The following is a 23,529-nucleotide window of genomic DNA, read 5'->3' on the forward strand; positions in this document are numbered from 1 at the left end:
ATGACTACATCACATCCAATCTCAAGATGGTCCAGGCTGATGTTCCTCAGAAGGTTCCTCTTGGTTCCTGTCTTCACCATCATATTCCAGATAGGTGTTCTTGCTCACCCCCAATGCTTGGACTTTGGACCTCCTTTCAAGCCAGCCAGGCACTTGGAATTTTGCTCCCAGTATCAAGAATTTGGATGCTGCGACCAAGAGAAGGACAACATCATAGCCGAGAAATACTGGACCATCATGGACCACTATGACTATAAGGAGCAAGAACTGTGCGGGGGATACGTCAAGAATATTTTGTGCCAGGTAACTGATCATGCATGAGATTTATGCTGTTTAGGTAGCATTGTGTCGACCTTCGCTAATTATTTTTGTCTTTGCTGCTACAATTTTTAGACTCATGCTCTAGTGATTTTATGAATAAGTACCTTACTGTAGTGTCTATAAAAACCCCATATACGAATTTTGGACTTTTTTAGATTTTACATTGTTTGACGAGATTGAAGGAAAAAATTGCAGGAGGTTCAAGAAGGACCAACCAGATTCTAGGAATCCCATGGGGAATAAACCAAACAAGATTTAATTAAGGTCTTACTTCCATCTTATAGTTATGTCATATCTTTAGGATGTACTATAATATGAGTGAGCCTTTGTATGTATATGTGTGCACTTATGCATGTCTGTGTTTTTGTGGGTGTATTCATGTGGATGCATGTCAGGGTCATTATTATACTGGGGTCTTTTCATTTGGCAGCGGGACATTTTATCCTTTCAGGCACCAGGATCGATGTTTGACTGCTACCTTTGAACCACCTATGGCTATAGCTCTGCCAGTATGCTCCACTAGGATTTTGTAGGACACCACCTGCTCTAACCTTGTGATGCTACATTGTCCATGATGAAATTTCTTAGATGGTGGGTGACCTTACATGTTATGATGGCCTGTGTGATAGCATGTGTTGATGACCCCCACCCCAATGTGATGCATAATAATTTAGAGTACAAGTGCCCAGTGTCTGAATATCAGTGTCATATAGTGATTTATGCCTTATGTGGCACCTTTATTGAGCATTTTATAGCTTTGGAAGTGTGATTTGCCCAAATCATGGCACTGTTATTTGGGCACTGTGCTACATCTTACACAATGACTTGACATGAGTTAAGATGTCATGTGTGGTGGTACTGCCAAGAGCTAACGAGGACCTAATCCTGCCTAAGAGAGTGAGAGGAGTTACTGTAATTCCAAGGGTCTGATGTAGAGCTTGAATATTGGAGTATGGTCTGGAGTATGAATATTGGGTTCTAGGGTCTGAGAATTTTGGTCTGGTTTTGGGCCTTAATATCGGGGTCTGGTCTGGAGAATGAATATCGGGGTCTAGTCTGGGGTCTGAATATTGGAGATTGGTCTGGAGTATGGGTTCTGGGGTCTGAGAATTTCGCTCTGGTTTGGGGCCTGAATATTGACATCTAGTTTGGTGTCTAAATGTTGGAGTTTGGTCTGTCGTCTGAATATTGGGTTCTGAAGTCTGAATTTTTTGGAGTTTGGTGTGGGATCTGAATATTGGGTTTTGGGGTCTGAGTATTGCTGTCTGGTTTTAGGCCTGAATATTGGATCTGAATATTGGGTTTTTGGGTCTGAGTATTGCTGTCTGGTTTTAGGCCTGAATATTGGGGTCTGAATATTGAGGTCTTTTCTGCTGTGTAAATTAAGTAGTCTGTTCTGGGGTCTGAATATTAGGGCCTGTTTGGTGCCTGAATATTAGCTTCTGGGGTCTGGTTTGGGAACTGAATATTGGAGTCTGGTCTGGGGTCTCAATATTGGGGTCTTGTTTGGGGTATCAATTTTGGGCTCTTGTCTGGGGGTCTGAATATTAGGGCCTGTTTGGTGCCTGAATATTAGCTTCTGAGGTCTGGTTTGAGATCAGAATATTGGAGCCTGGTCCGGGGTCTCAATATTGGGGTCTTGTCTGGGGTCTGAATATTGAGCTCTTGTCTGGGGTCTGAATATTGGGTTCTGGGGTCTGAGTATTGTGGTCTGGTTTGGGGCCTGAATATTGAAGTCTGACTATTGGATTCTGGTTTGGGGTCTAAATTTTGGAGTCTGGAGTGGGGTTAAAATATTGGAGGTTTGTTCAGGGGTCTGAATATTGGGTTCTGAATATTGAGGTCTAGTCTGGGGTCTGAGTATTGTGGTCTGGTTTGGGGCGTGAATATTGGGGTCTGAATATTTTGGTGGTCTTTTCTGGGTCTAAATAAAGGAGTCTGCTCTGGGCTCTGAATAATGGTGTCTGATTGGGGCTTTAATATTGGGATCTGGTTTGTGGTCTGAAAATTAGTATCTAGACTGTTGTCTGAATTAGGCCTCTTTCACACATCAGGTTTTCGCCGTCAGGCGCGATCCGGCGCTTTTGACAAAAACTGGATCCGGCGAAATGCAATGCCGGATCCGGTTTCCCCCCCATTGACTTGCATTAGAGCCGGATCGAGCCGGATGGCCATGCGTTTCATCCGGTTTTCGCCGGATCCGGCAATGTGTCGCGATCCGGCGTCTGGAAAAAACGGCTACTGTAACGTTTTTTTTGTCTCCGGCGAAAAAGCCGGACACGCCGGATTTTTTTGGTCTGAGCATGCTCAGTAGCTCTGCCCACAAGACATATAAAAACCGGATCCGGCGTAATTCGTCGAAAAACGGATAGAAAAACGGATGAACCGGATGAGACGGATCCGGTTTTGTCTGTCAAGAACAAGACGGATCCGGCAGAAAACTGGATCCGTCACATCCGGTTTTACAAAACATTTGCCGGATCTGGCGTTCCGGCACGACGCCGGATCGCGCCTGACGCCGAAAACCTGATGTGTGAAAGTAGCCTTAAGGAGTCTGTCCTGGAGTCTGAATACTGGTGTCTGGTTTGAATATTGGAGTCTAGAGTTAAAATATTGGGGTTTGATATGGGCCTCAATATTGGGGTTTGAATTATGGGCTCTGGATTGGTGCTGGATATGAATTTAGACTCTGTTTTTGCATCTGAATGATTTGATTTGGACTAGAGTATAAATAATGGGGTCTGAATTTTGGGATCTATTCTAGCACCTGAATTATGAGATTTCATTTGGGGTATAAATTGTGAGGTGTTACCAGTATTACAAGCCACAGGATAATCAGCATTGGAGTTATTGCCATATGTTTCTTGGTTCTCTTTCGGCCTCAAGACCCTAGCCAGAAGGTTTGAAGCAGTAGGGTACATGGCTGACCAGTGGCTCTATTCAACTCCTGCATGCCCAATCTTGCAGCCATGGGAAAACCAGAGGAGAAAGAGGCCATATTATGTCACATCCTGATAAAACCATATCTTCTCAAAATCAAAATGGCGCCTGAAAGAAATGATCAAATGAAGAGTCAAAGTTTTGAAAAAGGTTGCAGACAACAAGACTTCAGAGACTGTTGACATTCCTTCCACACTACATGTTGTTCATTTAGATGTTCATCTCTTTCAGGAATGTTCTCCATATGCTGCACATTTATATGATGCTGAAGACCCAAGAACACCCCTCATGGCTCTCCCTGGTCTCTGTTTTCCATATTGCTCAGATTTCTATTTTAACTGCCATAGCACCATCTCACTAATGACAGATGACAAGAGGATATTGGAGTCCGCGAAGGACAGAGATCAGTTTTGTCATCTCCTTGAACTACCAGATCCGGACTATTGTTTTCCAGACGTGATACAAAACATGGACTTGAATAACAACCTTGGGGCTGTAGTTGAGGACCAAGAAGGGTGCCTGAAAATGTGTCTAATCGAGGTGGCCAATGGGTTGAGGAACCCTGTATTGATGATCCACGCTAATGATGGCACCCATAGAATGTTTGTGGCCGAGCAGGTTGGTATAGTCTGGGTCTACCTACCCAGCGGTGGCCGGTTAGAGGAACCTTTTCTATACCTGCAGGAGAGTGTGGTGTCAAGTCCATGGCACGGAGATGAGCGGGGATTTCTTGGAATGGCGTTCCATCCAAAATTCCGACAGAATGGGAAATTTTATGTTTATTATTCCGTAATTGATGACGAATATGTGGAGAAAATAAGAATAAGTGAATTCCGGGTGTTGCCCTATGACATTAATAAGGCGGATCGAAATTCCGAAAGGTAAACAAAACTGCATTGTATACTTGGAGGGGGTCTATTAAAATCAATGATATTGGTCATATAGTGAGATATGGTAATATCTGACCAATACGTAAGAGGTCCATTAACTACCGCCTTAAAATGCAGGATCCCTTTAAGATACATTTTGGAATGATGAATGTAAGACATGTATAAATATATGTATATATTTTTTTTACTTGTTGTACACAGAATTATTTTGGAGGTTGTGGAACCGTACAGAAACCACAATGGAGGGCAAATACTTTTTGGCTTGGATGGATATCTGTACATATTCACTGGAGATGGAGGGGAGCTTGGAGATCCACATGGTGAATTTGGAAATGCACAGAACAAGTAAGAGACAAGAATATTTCCCGTAAATATGGACAATAGGGTATATTTATGGGAAGTCTCCACATTTGCACTGTCTTAGACTCTTAGTCTTAGTTTTAGACATTTTTATGATTATAGCACCCGCACATTCCTAAAATTTGTACAAAAGTAAGAATTGGTGTAATATGGGCCAACATTTTTGAGTTGTCCACCTCTGGGGAAATTTTTTTTTCTTATTACATAAATACATGCATTTGGGGCAAAAAATAAATACGTTTTTGAGGTTTTACTTCGACAGGCTCTTGTTTCCCTGCACATTCAACTTTGATGTGGTCTGAGGTCGTAGGTCAGCTGAGATGAACTCATAAATAGACAGATAGAAAAGTTAGGGATTCTTTTCTTGAATCAGAAAGAGCTCACTGATGGATTCTCAATTAAATCATTCTGAAGCCGAAACTGTCAGCGTGATTTTGTAGTGTAAAGTAAAGACGTGGCTGTAAAGGCGCTGTAATACTGATCAGTCGATCCTGATTAAATTGATGCCTTTGTTGATGAAATCCGCTTTGTGGTTTTTCTTTAATCAGTATTTGAAGTTTTCTGCTGGTTAGCATTCAGTGCACAGGGGCTGGACTGTGCACTGGATCTCCTCCCTGTCTGTGATTCCCCGGCACCTCCGTCTGCCTCCGGTCTGTTAATGACAAGTCACTGCTGAGATTTCATACAGACGACGCAGGTCATTCACAGATCGGAGGCTGGCTGAGGGGCCGGGAATCACAGATCCAGGAGGAGATCCAGTGCACAGTCTGGCCCCTGTGCACCAAAATCTAATTAGCAGAAAACTACAAATGATGATTAAAGAAGAACCACAAAGCCGATTTCTTCACCAAATGTATCAATGTGATCTGTATTACAGCGCCATTACAGCCATGTCTATACTTTACATTACTAAATCGTGCTGACAGGTCCTGTTCAAGTAAGCAAAAATTGTCCCCAAAGTCAGACAACCACATTGTCATTATAATTTGCATTGTGCTCCAAAATTAATAATTGAAATGCACCAAAAATTGGGGACAAAAAAGAAAAGTGAACAAAGCCTCTGCAGCAACATGGAAGCGATATGAGAGACGTTGAGAAGCAGCGTATTACGTGTATATACATCAATCCTTTCCAGTTTGGACGTGGTATAATTTGTGGTTCTACATTTTGTCAAAAACTAGTAAAAAAAAGTCTAACACTTATAACATCTGTATATACAGTACACACATTACCCACCATTCACAATAGGTGATGTCACAGCTCACCTCCTCCTCTTCCTGTACAATAACTAATAACACCTCTATATACAGTAGATAACACAAGGCCCACCATTCATAATAGATGTCACAGCTCACCTCCTCCTCTTCCTGTACAATGACTAAGAACACCTCTCTCTATACAATAGATAGCACAGGGTCCACCATTCACAACAGATATCACAGCTCAAGAAGCTGATGATTTAGACGCACTGTTCAAACTCCTAAATCTACGGTCAGAATGCAGGAAGGCACACAGGACCTCCACATTCTTCAGGATCTAGGTGGTCCACATGACCCAGTCTACAGAAGCTGATGGCTTGACTGTCCCGTTTATGTCCATAGAAGTCAGAGAAAAGGGGCCACATGAAAGTTCTTCTCTTCTGTATGTGGTTGTTATGGGTAGTCAGATGGAGACCCAAGGGTTGGATGGGTATCACAATTAAATTTTTTTCGCCTGGGTTTTTAATACCACCCTTAATATGGAACTATTTTTACTCCAAACCGAAGACTTATGACCTTACAATCTTGAATGTTCATTTTGCTTTCTGCTTCTAGAAGCGCCTTGTTGGGTAAAGTTCTCCGGATTGATGTAGATGGTGAAAGAGCTGCTGGAAAACCCTACGGCATCCCACCAGATAATCCCTTTGTTTCAGAGCGTCACGCTGCTCCCGAGGTCTACGCCTATGGAGTAAGGAATATGTGGAGATGTTCTGTTGACCAAGGAGATCCAGAGACTGGGAAAGGAAGAGGGAGACTCTTCTGCGGCGACGTTGGTCAAGGTCGTTACGAAGAAGTTGATATAATTGTTAAAGGTGGAAACTATGGCTGGCGAGCCAAGGAGGGATTCGAATGCTTCGACATAATGCTTTGCCTCAACTCTTCCTTACGTAAGTCACTATTGTATTCCCAGAAACCTTTTTATTTAATTTTATATATTGCACTTGCTTTTACAGATTAAAGAATTTGCACCCTCAAAAAATGAACAATCTCAGAAACCATAAACATACACCTGTAGAGGGATGAAAAAAATAGCATAATAATGTGCAATAAAGTGCGGACGTGCTTAATAGTTCAAATAAAATCCAGGTGCAGAAAAGGGCATTAGACCTAGATGATTCACCCCATAGAATAAGGAACCATTATGGATCAAAACAGCCATATGTGTCATTCTAATTAACTTAGTGCGCATGACAGCAGAAAGAGCCAGGTATTAATACATTTTCGCGCATGCACAATAGTGGTATGAAATAACCAGCGCAATCTTTCATAAGGATAAAGGTGGCAGTGCACGTGTGTGCATTCGCCAAATCAAAAGAAATCTTAAAATCACTAAAAGTACACTACAGGTTTATGAAGGAGAATATTAAAGAGACAAGAGCAGAAACACATCTCATTATAAGATTCAATTCATTTTGTACTCCACATTGAGGCCATTGGGTCTCAGTATATTCAACTTTGAAATCCACATCAATTTGTTTTTTTTTAACATTTTACCTGTATCTCCACCTCTTCTAAGGAGGGTGGGGTATATGATGATCTTACCATAGGGTAAAAAAGGAGGGTGGGGGTATATGATGATCTTACCATAGGGTAAAAAAGGAGGGTGGGGTATATGATGATCTTTCCATAGGGTAAAAAAGGAGGGTGGGGTATATGATGATCTTACCATAGGGTAAAAAAGGAGGGTGGGGTATATGATGATCTTTCCATAGGGTAAAAAAGGAGGGTGGGGTATATGATGATCTTTCCATAGGGTAAAAAGGAGGGTGGGGTATATGATGATCTTTCCATAGGGTAAAAAAGGAGGGTGGGATATATGATGATCTTTCCATAGGGTAAACAAGGAGGGTGGGGTATATGATGATCAGTTAAATGAAACTTCAAATGATTTTCGGTATTCCTAAATTCAGTGAAATGTTTAGATTTGGGCAAATCAAGGCGTTTCTTACGAATAGTATAACAATGATGATGAATCCTAGTTTCGAAGTCCCAGATAGTCTCTCCTACATAGCAGAGTTTTCATGGATTTTCAAGTATGTAAATAACATAATCTAAATCACAAGTAAGAAAATGATTTATATATAAAAAAAGTATTTTGGGTCATAGGATAGTTGTTAATTAATGCAACTTAGATAGGGAAAATAGACTTTGCGGGGTTTACCTGAGAGTGGATTGAGTATGCACCTTCAAAGGACCAATATCTCAATGGACTAGTCTAGCATAAAGATATTTAGTTTTTCTATATGATAGAAGAGTAAACTCAACAATGCCGGGCAAACATTTACCCAACATTGACCAGTGTCGTTTGACAATCTTAGCTGTTTAATGATGCTCCATATGTTGAGACAAATGGAATGCATTGCAATTATTTTTTATGTGATTTAGCTGTCAGTAAGGTTGTCAGATCGGTATTCATTTCCTCACATTGATATATCAAAGAACAAGGGTAACCCCTCTCCTTAAATTTATTGACCATGGTCAAAAGTGAAACTTTCCTAACATCTGTATCACTAACTCTTCTATTAACCCGTAAAAATTGACTGGTAAAGAATTAATCATTTTCCTAGGACGATGACTATCAAATATAAAAAGATTGTTTCTGTCAATGGGTTTACTGTATAATGGAGTGGTTAATTGAACATAATTTTGTAAGATCTGTACATCCAGAAAATTGTAACTCCTTAGTGGAATAGGACAATGCAAATTTAATATCTGAATCAAGATTATTAAGAAAATTAGGAAATTCACATAATTCAGAAATAGAACCAGTCCCAAAGGAGGAATACATCAGCTATGTACCTGCACCACCTGAGCACATGGGAAATTTAGGATACATAGATGAGGTTTCTCCTCCAATGACATCACAACCAAATTAGAATAAGCAGGCACCATATTGGCGCCCATTGCAGTACCTCATTGTTGTATGTAAAAATCATCACCGAATAGAAAGTAATGGTTGTACAACACAATTTGAAGTTGAACAATCATGAATTCAAAACTAACAGATGTATATGTTGTTTTATTCAAGCTCTGACTAATTACTGTTAAACCTTTAGTATGACTAAATGAACTGTATAATGAAACTTCATCAAATTAAGCAAGAATGATGTCAATTTTTAATTTAACTGTAATTTACATAAATAATCCATGTCGTCCAAAATATAGGTTGTCGCCCGTCTGGCAAGTGGACCCAAAACTTTGTGCAGAAAAGCATCAATGTTGCTAAATATAGAGTCACTATCTGAAAGAATAGGTGTACCAGGGAGATTTATTAACGATTTATGTATTTTGGGATGTATGTATAGCACAGGAGATATAGGATTATCTACCAAAAGAAAATGGTATCAATCATTAATAGATAATAGATAGATAATATATAGATAATAGATAGATGATAAATAGATAATAGGTAATATATACATAGATAATATATAGATATGAGATAGATAGAATCCTTTATTAGAAGTAACTGATTACAGCTACTGAATTCATTGGACCCACCTTCTGTCACCACCTATGGATATACAGTATATTTTTGAGGCTATAACAATTTTTCTTTAACAGATGATATTCTACCAATTTTTGCTTATGGCCACAATGTTGGCAAATCGGTCACCGGTGGTTATGTGTATCGAGGTTGTGAATATCCAAATCTGAACGGACTGTACATCTTTGGGGACTTCATGAATGGGTATGTTTACAGGAAACGTGAGGAAGGAAGTAAAATGCTATCTAAATCTGCTGAGGAGCAATAGATAAGTAGATAGAAAAAAAATTAAGAAAGATATACTGATAAAGAGAAGATTCAAAAATAAATAAAAAAATATAAAGAAAACTGATAAAGTAATTAGATATATTTGCAAAACATAAATAGAAAAGTCTGAACATGCATAAATCTGACTGAGCGGATGATCCATAGATAAATGAATAGATAAGATGATAGATATAAACAGAAAGTGTAGACAGATTGATACATAGGAAGTTACATATTTGATACATAGATACATATGTGATGATACATACATAAATACTGCAAATAGATGATGCAAAGGATCGATTTACACATAGACGATTCAGTAATAATTAAAAAGAAAAGCAAAGCAGTCATTTGCAATGCAACATATAGATAGACATAGAGTACTGTGCAACAGTTTCAGACAGGTGTGAAAGTAATGCTTCACAATAGTAATGCTTAAAAAAATAGGAGTGCAAATAGTTTATTTTTATCAATTAACAAATTGCAAACTAAATGAGCAAAAAAGAAATCTGAATCCCATCAATATTTGTGGACCCTCCCCCTTTGCCTTCATCATATCACGCTGCTGCAAATGCAGGTAGAAGCTAGCTCCGCTAGGGGACAAAAGAGTGGAGACAGGTCCAGCACACAGATGAAGCAGACCTGCCGTGCAGCAACGAAGCTACCACCAGGTGGAAGCAGAGAAGTCAAACAAGTCAAATCTTAGACTGTAGCGCAGTACCAAAGGAATAAGCAAACTGAGTTTCAGAGACAAGCCAGGTTATCAGTAACGGTCAGGAGCGGATATGCCAGAGACAAGAGACAAAAGCAGGTCAGGGTCCAAGCCAAGTTCAAGTACCAAGATGTCCAGACACAAAGGAGACACATAGAATCGGGACGGGGAGCAGGGAATAACACAGACACGGGTCGAGTCAGGAATAACAACAGGACAAATCAGGGTGAAACAGAGTCAGCTACTCGTGCCGTAGGCAGAACTATAACTGACATCGCCTGCAGAAAGCAGCGGCGACAGATAGCAAAACCTGAACCCATACTCAGGCTGAGAAATGTTAACCCCTGACATGATCAGACCAGGAACATGGAAAGACAGGACTGAAAACCGGGTCTGGATCATGACACATCAGTTCTTCTCGGTCACTTGCACTTAGTTTTCAGATCATCACTTCCTGGACTCCTCCTTCTTAATGACATTGGCTGGTTGTTGGGGTCGTTGTTGTTCTGCTGCAGAATAAATTTGGAATCAGTCAGACGCCTCCCTGATGGCATTACTTGATGTTTAAGTGTCTGCTTGTATTTCTCGGCATTAATCAAGATGTATATGCTGCTGCACTAAGCTTCCTTGGCCAATCACTGATTTTATGGTCCGCGACGTTGCCCATATCTTGGTGTCCTTAATAATGAGAAATACAGCAAGATACTTATGCATCATGTAATACCATCAGGAGGTGTTTGATTGGCTCCAAATTTAATCTGCAGCCGGACAACGACCTCAAACATCCAGTCAATGTCATTAAGAGCGAGGAGTCCAGGAAGTAATGATCCGGTCCCGGAGCCCTGATCTCACATCTGTCTGAAGAGACAGAAGGATCTGCACAAGTCTCATACACAGAAGATCTGGGGTCGGGTCTCCAAGATGTTTTGAACAACCTTCTGTTAAGATCCTTCATAAACTGTGTGTAAATTACAAGTACCTTGATGAACTGATAGAGGCCACGGGCAGTCACCAAATATTGATGGGATGTAGATTTCTCTTTTGGTCATATATTTTATATTTTGTTAGTTGATACAAGTAAATTAATAACGCTTTTATTTCTGAAAGCTTGTTCCTTGCATATATTATATTCTCAGTATTGTTATAAAGGATCTTCGATTCTAAGTTTTTGTGTTGTTCTCCCTGTAGACGGCTGATGGCGTTACATGAGGATGAGACCACCAAACAATGGACCAAACAGGACATCTGTATGGGGGACAAAAACGTCTGTGCATTCCCGAAGCTGATCAACACCTACAGCAAGTTCATTATCTCTTTTGGAGAGGATGAAGCCGGTAATTCCATGTAGTACCACATATAAAGTCACCTTACTATGTGCCCACATACCATGGAGACGTACACATAACATTAAAACCACTGACCGGTGTGGTAAACATAGGCTGAAAATGGTGGGATATATTAGGCAGGTGGTGAACAGTCGAGATGTATTGGAAGCAGGAAAAATAGACAAATGTAGGGATTTAAGCAAATATGATCCCCGAACTGTGAAAAAGTATTGTTCACAAAATTGAAAAGTTAATTACAGGAGAACCCCTTTAAATCATAAAATTTGTTAAAAGCGGTGGCTATCTGCAGGCTTGGACTGTCCCACAGGACAACCGGAGAATCCTCCGGTAGGCTCCTGAGAAGTGCTAATGAGTAATGTAGAAAAAAAAGTGCCATCTTATCATCTCATAAACAAGCTAGCCAAATTAATATTACATAGATGCAAAAGTAGATTTGTTTTCCAAGGTCAGGTTGTTTTTGCATGAAGCTGAACAGTGGGCCTCAAAAATCACCCTTACTGGTGGGTTTTTGCCAACCCAGTCCGACACTAGTTACCTGTCTCCTAAAGCATGACTTTTTTGTTTTCAAATGTATAATTTTTGTAAATTCTCTCTAATTTTCACAGGGGAACTGTACTTTCTTTCCACATCAGACCCGACCTCTTTATCCCCGTATGGGACATTATATCGACTTGTGGATCCTTCTAGGTTTGTACATTTCATCAGTTATTTTTATAGTTTTCCTCACTATTGACACTTTTGATATTTTTTGTCCCGAGCTGTCCGTCCCCTAATGATTGGAAGAATTGGGAAATCCATCGCCCTTCTGTTACCGATTTTAAAATTTGTGCAAATTTTTTTCTGTTCCTTATCGATGTGGTTTTGTAAATCAGGTCACTGTGAATATGTATCGGGACAATGGTTGACAAGTTTTCTTTTTACGCTCTGGGACTTATCAAAAGGTCACATTTTTAAGTATTTCACTTTATTTCACATTCACTCTTCATCTTCTTTAACAAGAGATGTGAGGACATGGTGGACCTCATACTTCCCAACATTCTAAAGCCCACCCCATCCCTCAACCACCAAGAAACACCCCCAAAATGCTCAGGAACTCACAGTTTTTGGTCAAGTTTGCATAAACCCTGACCATTCACAGTTCTGTTCCCATTATTGTCCTGGCAAAATTGGGACTATTGGTATACGATGGACCGTAAATTTATAAGGAATGTGTCGTGAGAAAATTACCTAATGTTTAAATCACACTTTTGTGTCAAATACTCTTTTTATGTTTAATGTTCAGAAACTTTTATTTTCCTACCAGGATTAATATAAAAAAAAACTAAACTAACAATTTTGCAGTTTTCACACCGGCCACAGGGGCTGTTCTAGACTCACACTTTCTCGACTTCCAAGTAGAGTTTTCAGCAGTTTCCTTATCATCAGAGGCAGATTTATAATGACTCATAACTAGAGATAAGTGAACCTGAACTTTTAAGTTCGGGGTTCGTACTGGACAGTTAGTGTCCGGTGCTAAACGCCGAATAAGGACTTCTGTAAGTCTGTGCAATGGTCAGAGTTCTGGGGAAAGTCTGGGAGGAGAGAGATCGAAAGAGAGAGAGAATTTTCCAGCTAAAAGTTTGGGTCCTCATAGTTTTCAATGAGGTTTGGGTTCTGGTTCAGGTTCGGGTACAGTTCTGGTAACCGAACTTTGGAATAAACTTCATGTCCGGTATCAGAACCCGAACTTCTGTGGGCCCACTCAACCTTGCTCATAATACCTCTACGCACAGCTGATAACACAGGATTTACCAATCACAATAGGACAAAGTCACAGCTCACTTCCTTCTCCTCCCTGTACACACACATTAGACAGTTTAAAGGGAGTCTGTCAACAGAAAATGACTGTTCGAACCAAGTACAGGATCTTGGTGTGGTCAAACATTTAAATACACCTTCCAACCTACTTGTTTTCCCTCTATCTCCACTCCCCACCTCTTTTTTGATTGACAGTTCTGGTTTCATAGAGTTAGACAAGTAGACAAATAGATGGAAAACAAGTAGGTGGGAAGGTGCACTTTTAAGTGTTTGGCCACATCATGGAGCCATGAGTGCCTGTACTTGGTTTGAACGGTCATTCTGTGCTGAGACTCCCTTTAATAGCAAAGACAGGCTCGGGATCCGACCATTGTGGCTAATGTTCATGTATTATTTCCTGAAACCACAGGAAGTTACAATCTCAAAAAGCCCCAGTGGTCGGTATGAGAACTGCAAGATTTATTATTTTTATTTTTAATACAGATTGTGATGAGAAAAAAAAAACATTGCCAAAATATTGTTAGAAATTACAATTAAAACATTTTCTGATGACGCATTCCCTGTAACAGTGTCAGACAGCTGTGGCCAAGCTATGTTGTTACGGTTGGTTCATTCAAAAAGGTCACTGAGGGCCTGGATGCATTTCTTAAAAGTAATATAAGTACATGTTCTTGGCCCCAGATACTGCAGATGGATCATCGATCCACAATATTTGGTGTCGGAGAGGAATTTTCCCCCTAAGGCTGGTTTTACACTTACCGTATTTTTTGTGGGCCGATTTTGCGGCCCCAATAGCTTTCTATGGGGCTGCAAAATCGGCACGCAAAAATTCAATGGTACGTCATGTGCCGTACGGCCGTGAGGGCCGTATATATGGCAGTGAAAAAATATTGAGCATGCTTGATATTTTTCATGGCGTATGGACACGGCCCCCAATTAAACCAGAAGTTTGTTTTTGCGGCGCGCCGTCACTTCCGGTTTTGCGGAATGCCATTTTTTTTCTCCATTACTATTTCCATAACATTTTTTGCGGCCCGTTATTGCAGTACAACACAAAAAAATGGGTGATAAGGCCCGCAAAAAATGGGCCGCAATAACGGGCCGCAAAAAATGCGGTAAGTGTAAAACCAGCCTAATGTGGGGCAAATGGTCATCTGCCTCTTGGTGTTTTTGACTTCTTCTGGATCAGCATTGTAAGGTTTTAGGTTGGTCTTGAAGCAGAAGTGTCTTTTTTTTTATCCTTATCTAACGTTTGGAAAATTGTGGCAATTTTTTTCCATGTTGCAAAATCTACATATTTTCTGCAATTTTGCTAAAAAAAAAAAGAGAAATATGAAAGGAGATGGTGGAAACCTAAGCGAACAGGGGAAATGTACATAGCCCCTGATAATAGCTGGCTACCAAGAAAGCGCACCAGTGTGTTATGTTTGCGGTCGGTGAATAGGAACAATTTTGATTAGAACCCGAAGCTGAAAAAATCATGGCATAGCGCACTGAGCTCAATCTATCAGTATGGAATCTGGACTGGAAACAATGATGGCAAATAGTGATGAGCGAACGTGCTGGGATAAGGTGTTATCTGCGCATGCTCGAGTGCTAAACGAGTGACTTCGGCGTGCTCGAAAAATATGTTTGAGTCCCTGTGCCGGCATGTCTTGCGGTTGTTTGAAAGCCGCTACACATGCAGGGATTTTCTATCAAACAGGTAATCCCTGCATGCGTTGTGGGTGTCGAACAGCCGCTGGTAATCGAACATCGTACTCGAGCACGTTGAAGTCACTCGGTTAGGACCCGAGCATGCTCAGATTACACCTTATCCGAGCACGTTCGCTCATCACTAGCGGCGAATTCTCCACGGTGAGAAGTTTTAGAAAGTTGCAGATGTTTTCATTAAGATTTATTTCCATAAATGGAGTCCGGTTCCACGAGAGGCGCACTAAACCGAAGTCTACAAGGAATCTGTTAAGTCATAAATCAGAAAGCAGATCGTTGTTCCGATGCCTGGAGCTGACACTTTATAACATGTCGCCCCGCGCTCTCCCGCCAGCTCGTAGATAGATTTTCAAGACATTGGAAGGTATACTCAAAATATTTCGTTATTACGAGCCCTTCCGTTATCTCCTGCAGCTGTCTGCGCGCACACGAGTCGGAGAGTTTTTGCAAATACAACGGCGTCACAAATGTAGATGGAACTTTGCCATATTTATTTACTTTCCCTAAGTTTTTTATCACTGAGCTCATCGATATCCCCAAAACAATAGCGATACAATACTAAACAACCCTTCACAATAAGGCTGTATTCACACGTTGCGTTTTTGCAGCATTTTTTTTTCTGGTTTTTTTTTTTTTTTTAAATGCAAATTAAAAGTTGCTTTTTACAGTGTCAGCAAAAGCTATGAATATTTCAGGAATCTCATGCACATACTTCTTTTTTTTCCCCCCTGACTTATTTGGAAAATGTCTGCGATTTTGTCATTTGTAACAAGTCAGTTATTTCAGATTTTTTTTTTCTCCATAGAACACAAGGAGGAAAAGCAAAAATGCTTAAAAAGCAACGATTCTTTTTTTTTGCATCGTTTTTGGTGAATGAAACTAACTTTATTAAACACGAGCTGTAGAAAAACGACACATAATCAGCAGCGAAAACACGCCCAAAAAATCAGCAAAACTTGAGAGCATAAAAAATAAAGTTGTAAAAACGTAACATGTGTCACACACACTTTTCGAGACTCTCAAAAACTATGACTTTTTCAAGTATAAAGCTCTTCCAGAAACATTTTTTTGGAGGGAGTGTTTCTTTTCGTGAAGTGGTTTTTGCAGTCGTGCCTATTTTGGAGCATTTTCCATAAAGATCCGCTTTATCAAAGTAATATGAACTTTTTTTTTCCGACCAGGAGTTTTTCAAATCTTAATCAGAAAAAAAAAACCCGCTAAAAAAAATCCTCATATGAACAGTGAAATGTAATTACAATAGGAATTAATAGGAACAGTTTTTCCAATCATTTTTGAGGTATGTGCACACAACGTCTTATTCAGGTGGACTCCCCTGAAAAAGCGCAGCGAAACCACCGTAAAATCAACATAATGCACAGCAATGACAAAATGATATATTTTTTACACCTTTTAACCACTTAAGGGTCCAAAAATCATCTTGTGAAAAAAAGTATCATATACAAGTGATCAAACAATTGGAGATTCAAGACCCCTTAAGAGATCTAAAAAAAAAAAATAAAGTAGAAAAAAAAATAAAAAAATAAAGTAGAAAAAAAATAAAAAAAATCTGTAAAAGTTTAAAATATCCCTCTTTTCCTCCTTCAAGAAAAAAAAGGGTCTCAGAAAATTTCAGCACAAAAAAAAATAAATTTTTACAATTCTGTGATTTTTTTAACCTCTAAAAGATATATAAAACACCTTATAAGTTTGATATCGCCGTCATCATTCTCACATGGAGAATCACGTTTCTAGGTCATTTTTACCACATACTGAAAACCATAAAAACAGAAGCCCAAAAATAATGACGGAATTTAGTTTTCTTTTCTCCATTTCTCCCCACTTGGATTTTTTTCCCCCTATTTTCCAGAACATTTGATTGTAAAGTGAATTATGTCATTCAAAATGACAACTTGTTCTACAAAAAAACCAAAAAAAACAAACAAACAAGCCCTTGCACTGCTGTGTCGACTGAAATAAAAAGCTATGGCTCTTGGAATAAGGGGAGAAAAAAATAAAAGCGCAACAATGTAAAATGGCAGGGTTCTTAAAGGCATACGTTTTTTCAAAGCCATTCTGACATGGATTTTCATAGTAAGTACACCTGCCTCATCAGATAAATAGATCTTTAATTAAGTATGCATTTTGTATTGTAAAATATTGGAAATGATCTACTTTTCAGAGGACCTGCCATCAGGTCAAAAGTGTCCATTTTTTAATCTTATTTTATTACCGTTGCTCCCCTAAGTATTTCGTTTTTTTTGTTTGTTTTTTTTTAATCAGCCATACAGTTCCATAAATATGGGCCTTTTTATTTGGTGCTAATTTTTATGGTCTTTACAATAAGGTGTGGCTCACAGTATCCTCAGGGGCGTGTCTTTAGGCTCCTCTGCATAAGTACCCCGCGAGCCCCGCCCCCTCGGAATGACCATATATAGTAGTACTAAATAAAAAGGCCTAAATTTCTGGAACCGTATGGCGGACATAAAGAAGAAAAATAAAAGAGTAAAACTCCGGGGGAGCAACGGGAATAAAATAAGGACAAAAACTGGTCATGTTTGACCTAGTGAGGTCATCTTTGAGGTGTTCAGCTGCAAAATCTCCTGTAATGTTACAAAAACTTATTTGATTTTGTCTCTTATATTTCTATGAAAATCGGAAAAAAAAGCCTCATCTCTGCAGAAGGCCTCCACTGATCAGAGGCCTCCACTGTTTCGAGGCATCCTGCTTTATTTAATGTGTTCCTCCTGCTATAGTGATTTCCAGGCAGTTTCAGAGAATCTATAACAAGGCTTCAATTACGTTCTCTGGAAATTCAAATGGTTTCAAATCACTTGTCTTTGTTGAGAAATACATACAGATGTTTTCAGCCATGATTTGTCATTATGGCCGTCCGGCCTCGTACCGAGGGTAGGAACATTAGAGCCGGTTCTGATAGTTGTACCTGTGTTTTCAGTGTATAAAGTTTTAGTATCCTTTCCATTCATTTATTTTAGGAGAGCGCCCCCTGGAAAATGTACCAATAGTCCTGCGCCAGTGAGGATAAGAAGCAAAGTGGTTCCATTGGTCCCACGTGAAAGTAAGTAGATTCCATGGAAGAGAGTCGTAGTCATTCTTTTTTAAAGGACCCTACCAGAACTAAACATTGAACAAAAAATGAAATAGTTAATTTTAAAAAAAAAATATTCTAGTTTAATTTATTCAGTGAGCATCATGTGTAGAAACCCCGGCACGAGGTTATTAATGGGCGGTCATCTGTGGATTGTTCTGCCGCACTGAATGCGCTTGGACACGTAAATCATCAAGATCCTCTGCTGGCAGCTTCTGTACAATCACCGACCAATGATGTCTCAGATGTATTTGATGGGAGACAAGTCTGGAGACGCTGTAGTCCGATTAGGCCACACGGGCTGCTCACAGTAGTACAAGCATCATGCAGCCTGGCATTGTCGTGTTGAAAAACGGCTCCTGGGACACTTTGAAGAAACAGCAGCACCACCGGTTTCATGATTGATCCATTCTGTACCTGCAAGTGAAACTTCTCAGACCAAAGCTAAAGCATCAAACAGAGTCTGCACAAACCATCAGAAAACTTTTGAACTACACTGTCCTACGAGCCAGGCGTCCAGATACAGAGTTTGCATTGACTGGGTTAGAAGATATCAAAGTGTGAAGCAGGACAGAAATGGAGGTCGGTCATCTACAGCTGTGATTTCTGCTTTCATCTTGGATGCATTGATAACCGGAGAATGGTCTGGAGACCATGTGGGTGACGCCATGAAGAGGCCTTCATGAGGGAACGTCACACCGGTCTTACTCCAGTGATTATGGTATGGGATGGCATAATGTATGGTAGCCGGACCCCCTGTAGGACCCCTCATTCCATGTACACTAACAGCTCAGCGTTACATTGATTGGGTGGAAGAACAGAGGTGCTGCCATTTCTCAAAAGTATCTCAGGAGACCTTTTTTCTACATAACAACAACAGGTCGCATGTTACTCGTGCCACTGTGAGCAGCCTAAATGGCCTAAATATGCTACTATGGACTGCAGCGTCTCCAGACTTGTCTTCCATCGAGCACATTTCGGATGTCATTAGTCAGAGATTACACAGGAGCTGCCAGCAGTGGATCTTGATGATTTGCTCAAGTTCATTCAGCGGCAGAATTTTCCTCAGGTGACAATCAATAACCTCACTGATAGGAGTCGAGGCTTTAAGTGCCGGGATTTCGCCATGTGGCACTCATACTCCATACTGAATAAATCGAGACATACTGAAAATGTTATTTCTATTTTGTCAGCACTTGTATAATATTAACATGTCTATCCATCCTGTGATTTCCACAATTCTACCACTTTTCCTTCTCGGTGTTGCAATTTCAATTTTGAGAAGCATATATAGCAGCACAGTGGCTCAGTGGTTAGCACTGCGGCCTTTCAGCGCTGGGTCCTGTGTTCAAATCCCAGCAAAGAGAATGTCTTCAAGGAGTCTGTATGTTCCCCCTGTGTTTGTGCGGGTTTCCTCTGGGGTTTTTCCTCCTACATTCCAAAAACATACTGATAGGGAATTTAGAAGGTAGCAGTGCAGTCTGTTTCCTCCCCTGGCCTGGGTTTTCCAAGTGGCCTATGGCCACAGGTACTTTGTAAAAACCCCTGCAGCAGAGAGTTGGGTGTGTCAGTCATTTTGCAAAACTGTAGAGCAGAAGGCTCTGCCATAGCTTCAGACTGTGTGAAAGCAATACGGGGAGTTAAGCGGAGCCAAAAGGCCTGGCACCCCTCAGCATACACAGCAGTGCAGTTGCCCACGGTAATCGGTCCTAGTTATGGACTATCTTGTTTCCCGGCTGCGATCCGGAGTATCCTATTTACTTTCTGTTTTGTGAGTACGCTGACTATTAAAAGAGACTTTGTTTTGAACTTTCCTGGGTCACTGCCTGTCTGTCACACTGCACCAACCCCGCTGCACTACAATATATATATATATATATATATATACATATATACATTCATACAGTCTCCTCAATTTCCCTCAATTTTGGACACCCTTTAACCAATCATATTATAGAATGACTGCAGCAGCGGTAGTGTTCTTCTTTGTTGAGGCAGTGACCAGTTTACTCATCTGATGATGTTAGGATCCCATACACAAATTATGTCGGGGAATATAAGGATCGGGCAGTTGGAATACAATCGCCGATCCTCTTGTTTGGCAGGAAGATAAGTCGCTCCCAGCGGCTGTATCATAGAGAACTAAGGAACATTTAGCCATGCTGGGGTGTATTTGGGAAATGAAAGAAATAGCTGTCAGCTGAACGATTCGACAGCTAGCTAAAGTGAATGGCCAGCTTTTGTCCGGCCAGGATTTCGTGTGAGCAGCAGTATCAGAAAATAGTGTTAGAACATGAAGTAGCCAATTGAGAATGATGACAGGAGAAGAGTAGTGTGTTGATGTTGTAAAAAGAAGTGACCAGTTCACTCATGTGATTATAGGCACGTGCCACAGTTCATAGGCAGCATGCTGGCACATGGGCAGCACCGTGGCTCAGTGGTTAGTAAGGTTGATTTGCAGCGCTGCGTTCCTGGGTTCAAATCCCACCAAGAACAACATCTACAAGGCGTTTGTATGTTCTCCCCATGTTTGCCTGTGTTTTCTACTGATTCTTCAGTTTCCTTCCACACTCCAAAGAATAGGGATATATAGGGAATATAGATTGTGAGCCCCATTACAATAATAAAATGTAATGTTGGGAACTGAGATAAGTCAAAGATTGAAAAATAGATCATGGAAGAACTAGAGTCCTCCAGCAGCTTAGTTAATGCAATTAGTCCTCTTCTGTGATTATGTAGTGACAAGTGGGGTTCATGTTACAGGGCAGTGTCCTATAATGGGCAGGGCGTGAAGCCTATGAGATTTCAGGGTTGACGAGTCATATGCACGGATGTGATCTGAGGCTTTGTGCCCACGTAGCGATTTTTAAGCGTTTTCGGCACGAAAATGCTTAAAAATCGTGTACAGAACGCCCCCCATGCATTCCTATGGCATTCCGCACATGCTGTGCTAATGCTGCGCTTTTTTCCGCGGCGGAATCGCATCGCGGAAAAAATCGCAGCATGCTCATTCTTTTGTGCGGAATCGCAAAGAATTGCCGCGATTCCGCACCCATAGGAATGCATGAGAATCGCTTACTTCCCGCACGTGGCTATGCCCACCATGAGGGAAGTTAAGCGTCTCATGTGCGGTTGGTACCCACGGTGTGGAGGAGAGGAGACTGTCCTCCAGGCCCTGGGTACCATACCCCTGTAAAAAAAGAATAAAAAATAAAAAATCGGGGTATATTTACCTTCCGATGTCCCGCGCTGCATTCCCGGCCTAGCGTTCCCAGTAATGCCTTGCGGCAAGGTCCTGTGATGACGTAGTCTCGCGAGATCGCTATAGTAACGCGAGACTACGTCATCACAGGCATCGCTGGGAACGCTGAGGCCCGGGATGACAGCGCGGGACGCTGGAAGGTAAATATACCCCGATTTTTTTATTTTTTTATAGCATTTTAACATTCTATCTTTTACTATTGAGGCCGCATAGGCGGCCTCAATAGTAAAAACCTGGTCACACTTGTCAAACACTATGTTTGACGAGTGTGACCAACCTGTCAATCACTTTCCAAGCAATGCTTCAAATCGCTTGGAAAGTGCTTGAACATCGCACGCGAAAATCGCGGCAAAATCGCGATCATAATCACGGTAAAATCGCGGTGAAATCGCGCGGAAAAAAACGTGCGATTTCTGGGAAGGAGTCCGGTTTTTAGTGAGCGTTTTAAAATGCTACGTGGGCCCACAGCCTAAATCCGATATTAGTAGGAAGGTTCTGTCATCGATTCCCATGCTGAAATTTGTTAGCATGATTATCCTCAGATGATTTTCAAGTTTATCACTTTACAGTAAACTGATTTATACTGACATTTTACTATTTTCCAGGGACTGTTCTTGAAATACTCAGTGAAGAAACTAAGCCAGCAGTCAAGAAACCCTTTAAGGTAATTCCGAAACAACAGAAAACTATCACTAAAGCTCCCATGAAGGCCACTACACCAAAAAACCCCATTGCAACTCAACCTTCACCGACTGAGGTCATAAAGAGGTCTACAGAGATGACTCTCAATGAGATAGAATCGACTCAAGAAGCAGAGATGTCCCCTGTGACTACTACCCAGCTACCATCTACCAAGGACAGATTAAAGAAGCTTTTAAAGCCTACCAATGTTCCAACATCATCAACTAAGGATAAGAAGCTAATTAAAACTAAACAAAAGCCTACACTTGCCCAACAAACAAAGAAGCCTTACAAGGATGTGATCAAGAAACCATCTCTAACCAGACAACCTAAAAGGCCATCTGAGAAGCTGTTGACTAAACCACCATACGTTGAGCACATACCGCTCAATATGGACACAGTTAACCAGCCATCGGTGACCAAAAATAATTTATCACTTTCTGAGTCAGATTTAAAAAATCTTACACGCACTAATACCTCCAAGAAAGTCAAACCAACTAAAAGTATAAAGCATGAAGAAAAAGATAAGAAATCAAAACAATACGAACTGAAACCAAGTAAATCGAAAGTCGATAACAAAGAAAAAATTGAAATCTTCATGAAGGTTAATAATCAAAAACAAAAGAAAACAAAAACAACAACTAAACCTGCTGTACTGTCTTCGGGAGAAAACAACTTGGCATTTTTCCCGAGAAAGAAAACAAATAAAAGAAACACAAATAATACAAAAACTGACAAGAGAGAAGAATCCCTGACTTGGTCAACAATGAAGCCAGTTGAGGGTTGGTTGACTACACCTTCACCCAGTGAGGAGGAAAAGCCCCCGGTAGCCATAGTGAAACAATACTCAATAACAGATAATATCACACTGCCTTCTTTAAAAAAATCTTTTCCTGCCAAGACCTCAGAGAAAGTCAAGCCTATAAAAATTCTAAAAGGAAAAGATCTCAAAATCTCAAAACCAGCTACATCTCAAAAAAAGAAACCTCAAATTGTCGCAATCAAGGCAAAAAATGGAAAAAAGGAGAAAATCAAAATCCCAAACAAGAAAAGAATTAACACAACACCTCAACCCACTGAGGCATCCTCAGCACAAATTAATTTTGAAACGTAATTCCTTCCTGGTTGAGCATACACTACCGATAGGTATGACCTCCTTAAACTTACAGTTTTCTGTAAGTGCCAGACATGGAATTTGCTCCAATCCCAGCTGTATAACCCCTTAGATGCTATAGTAAATCACGGCTAAAGCATCTAAGCGGTTAGATAGAGTTAGAGGATGTCATCCGGCACAGGTGCATTCGTAAGGAGCAGATGGATATCCATGGCAGCCGGGGGACTAAAGAAGGCCCTCCGAGTCTGTCATCTTTGCTCTTCTATGAGGA

At 40.6% G+C, this 23,529-nt stretch overlaps 1 protein-coding gene across 1 annotated transcript; it reads left to right on the plus strand.

Moving 5' to 3' along the window:
• On the plus strand, window positions 1-23,258 carry HHIPL2 (HHIP like 2). The gene is made up of 9 exons (XM_073556759.1): window positions 1-303; window positions 3,493-4,142; window positions 4,353-4,496; window positions 6,326-6,657; window positions 9,335-9,461; window positions 11,428-11,573; window positions 12,191-12,272; window positions 18,089-18,171; window positions 22,069-23,258. Exons 1-9 carry the CDS (start codon window positions 1-3, stop codon window positions 23,256-23,258), a joined length of 3,057 nt encoding a protein of 1,018 aa, XP_073412860.1.
• Window positions 23,259-23,529: the final 271 nt, after the last annotated feature.

This window comes from Dendrobates tinctorius, unplaced genomic scaffold (genome assembly GCF_039654945.1).
Source record: "Dendrobates tinctorius isolate UK_male_01 unplaced genomic scaffold, ASM3965494v1 ptg000239l, whole genome shotgun sequence".
NCBI classification, from domain to species: domain Eukaryota; kingdom Metazoa; phylum Chordata; class Amphibia; order Anura; family Dendrobatidae; genus Dendrobates; species Dendrobates tinctorius.

Bases quoted from the DNA above. Each gene is read 5' to 3' on its own strand.
- HHIPL2 (XM_073556759.1), top strand. From the start codon at position 1: ATGACTACATCACATCCAATCTCAAGATGGTCCAGGCTGATGTTCCTC. The intron at 6,658-9,334 runs GTAAGTCACTAT...TTTCTTTAACAG, and splicing joins TTGCCTCAACTCTTCCTTAC to ATGATATTCTACCAATTTTT. The intron at 9,462-11,427 runs GTATGTTTACAG...TTCTCCCTGTAG, and splicing joins TTTGGGGACTTCATGAATGG to ACGGCTGATGGCGTTACATG.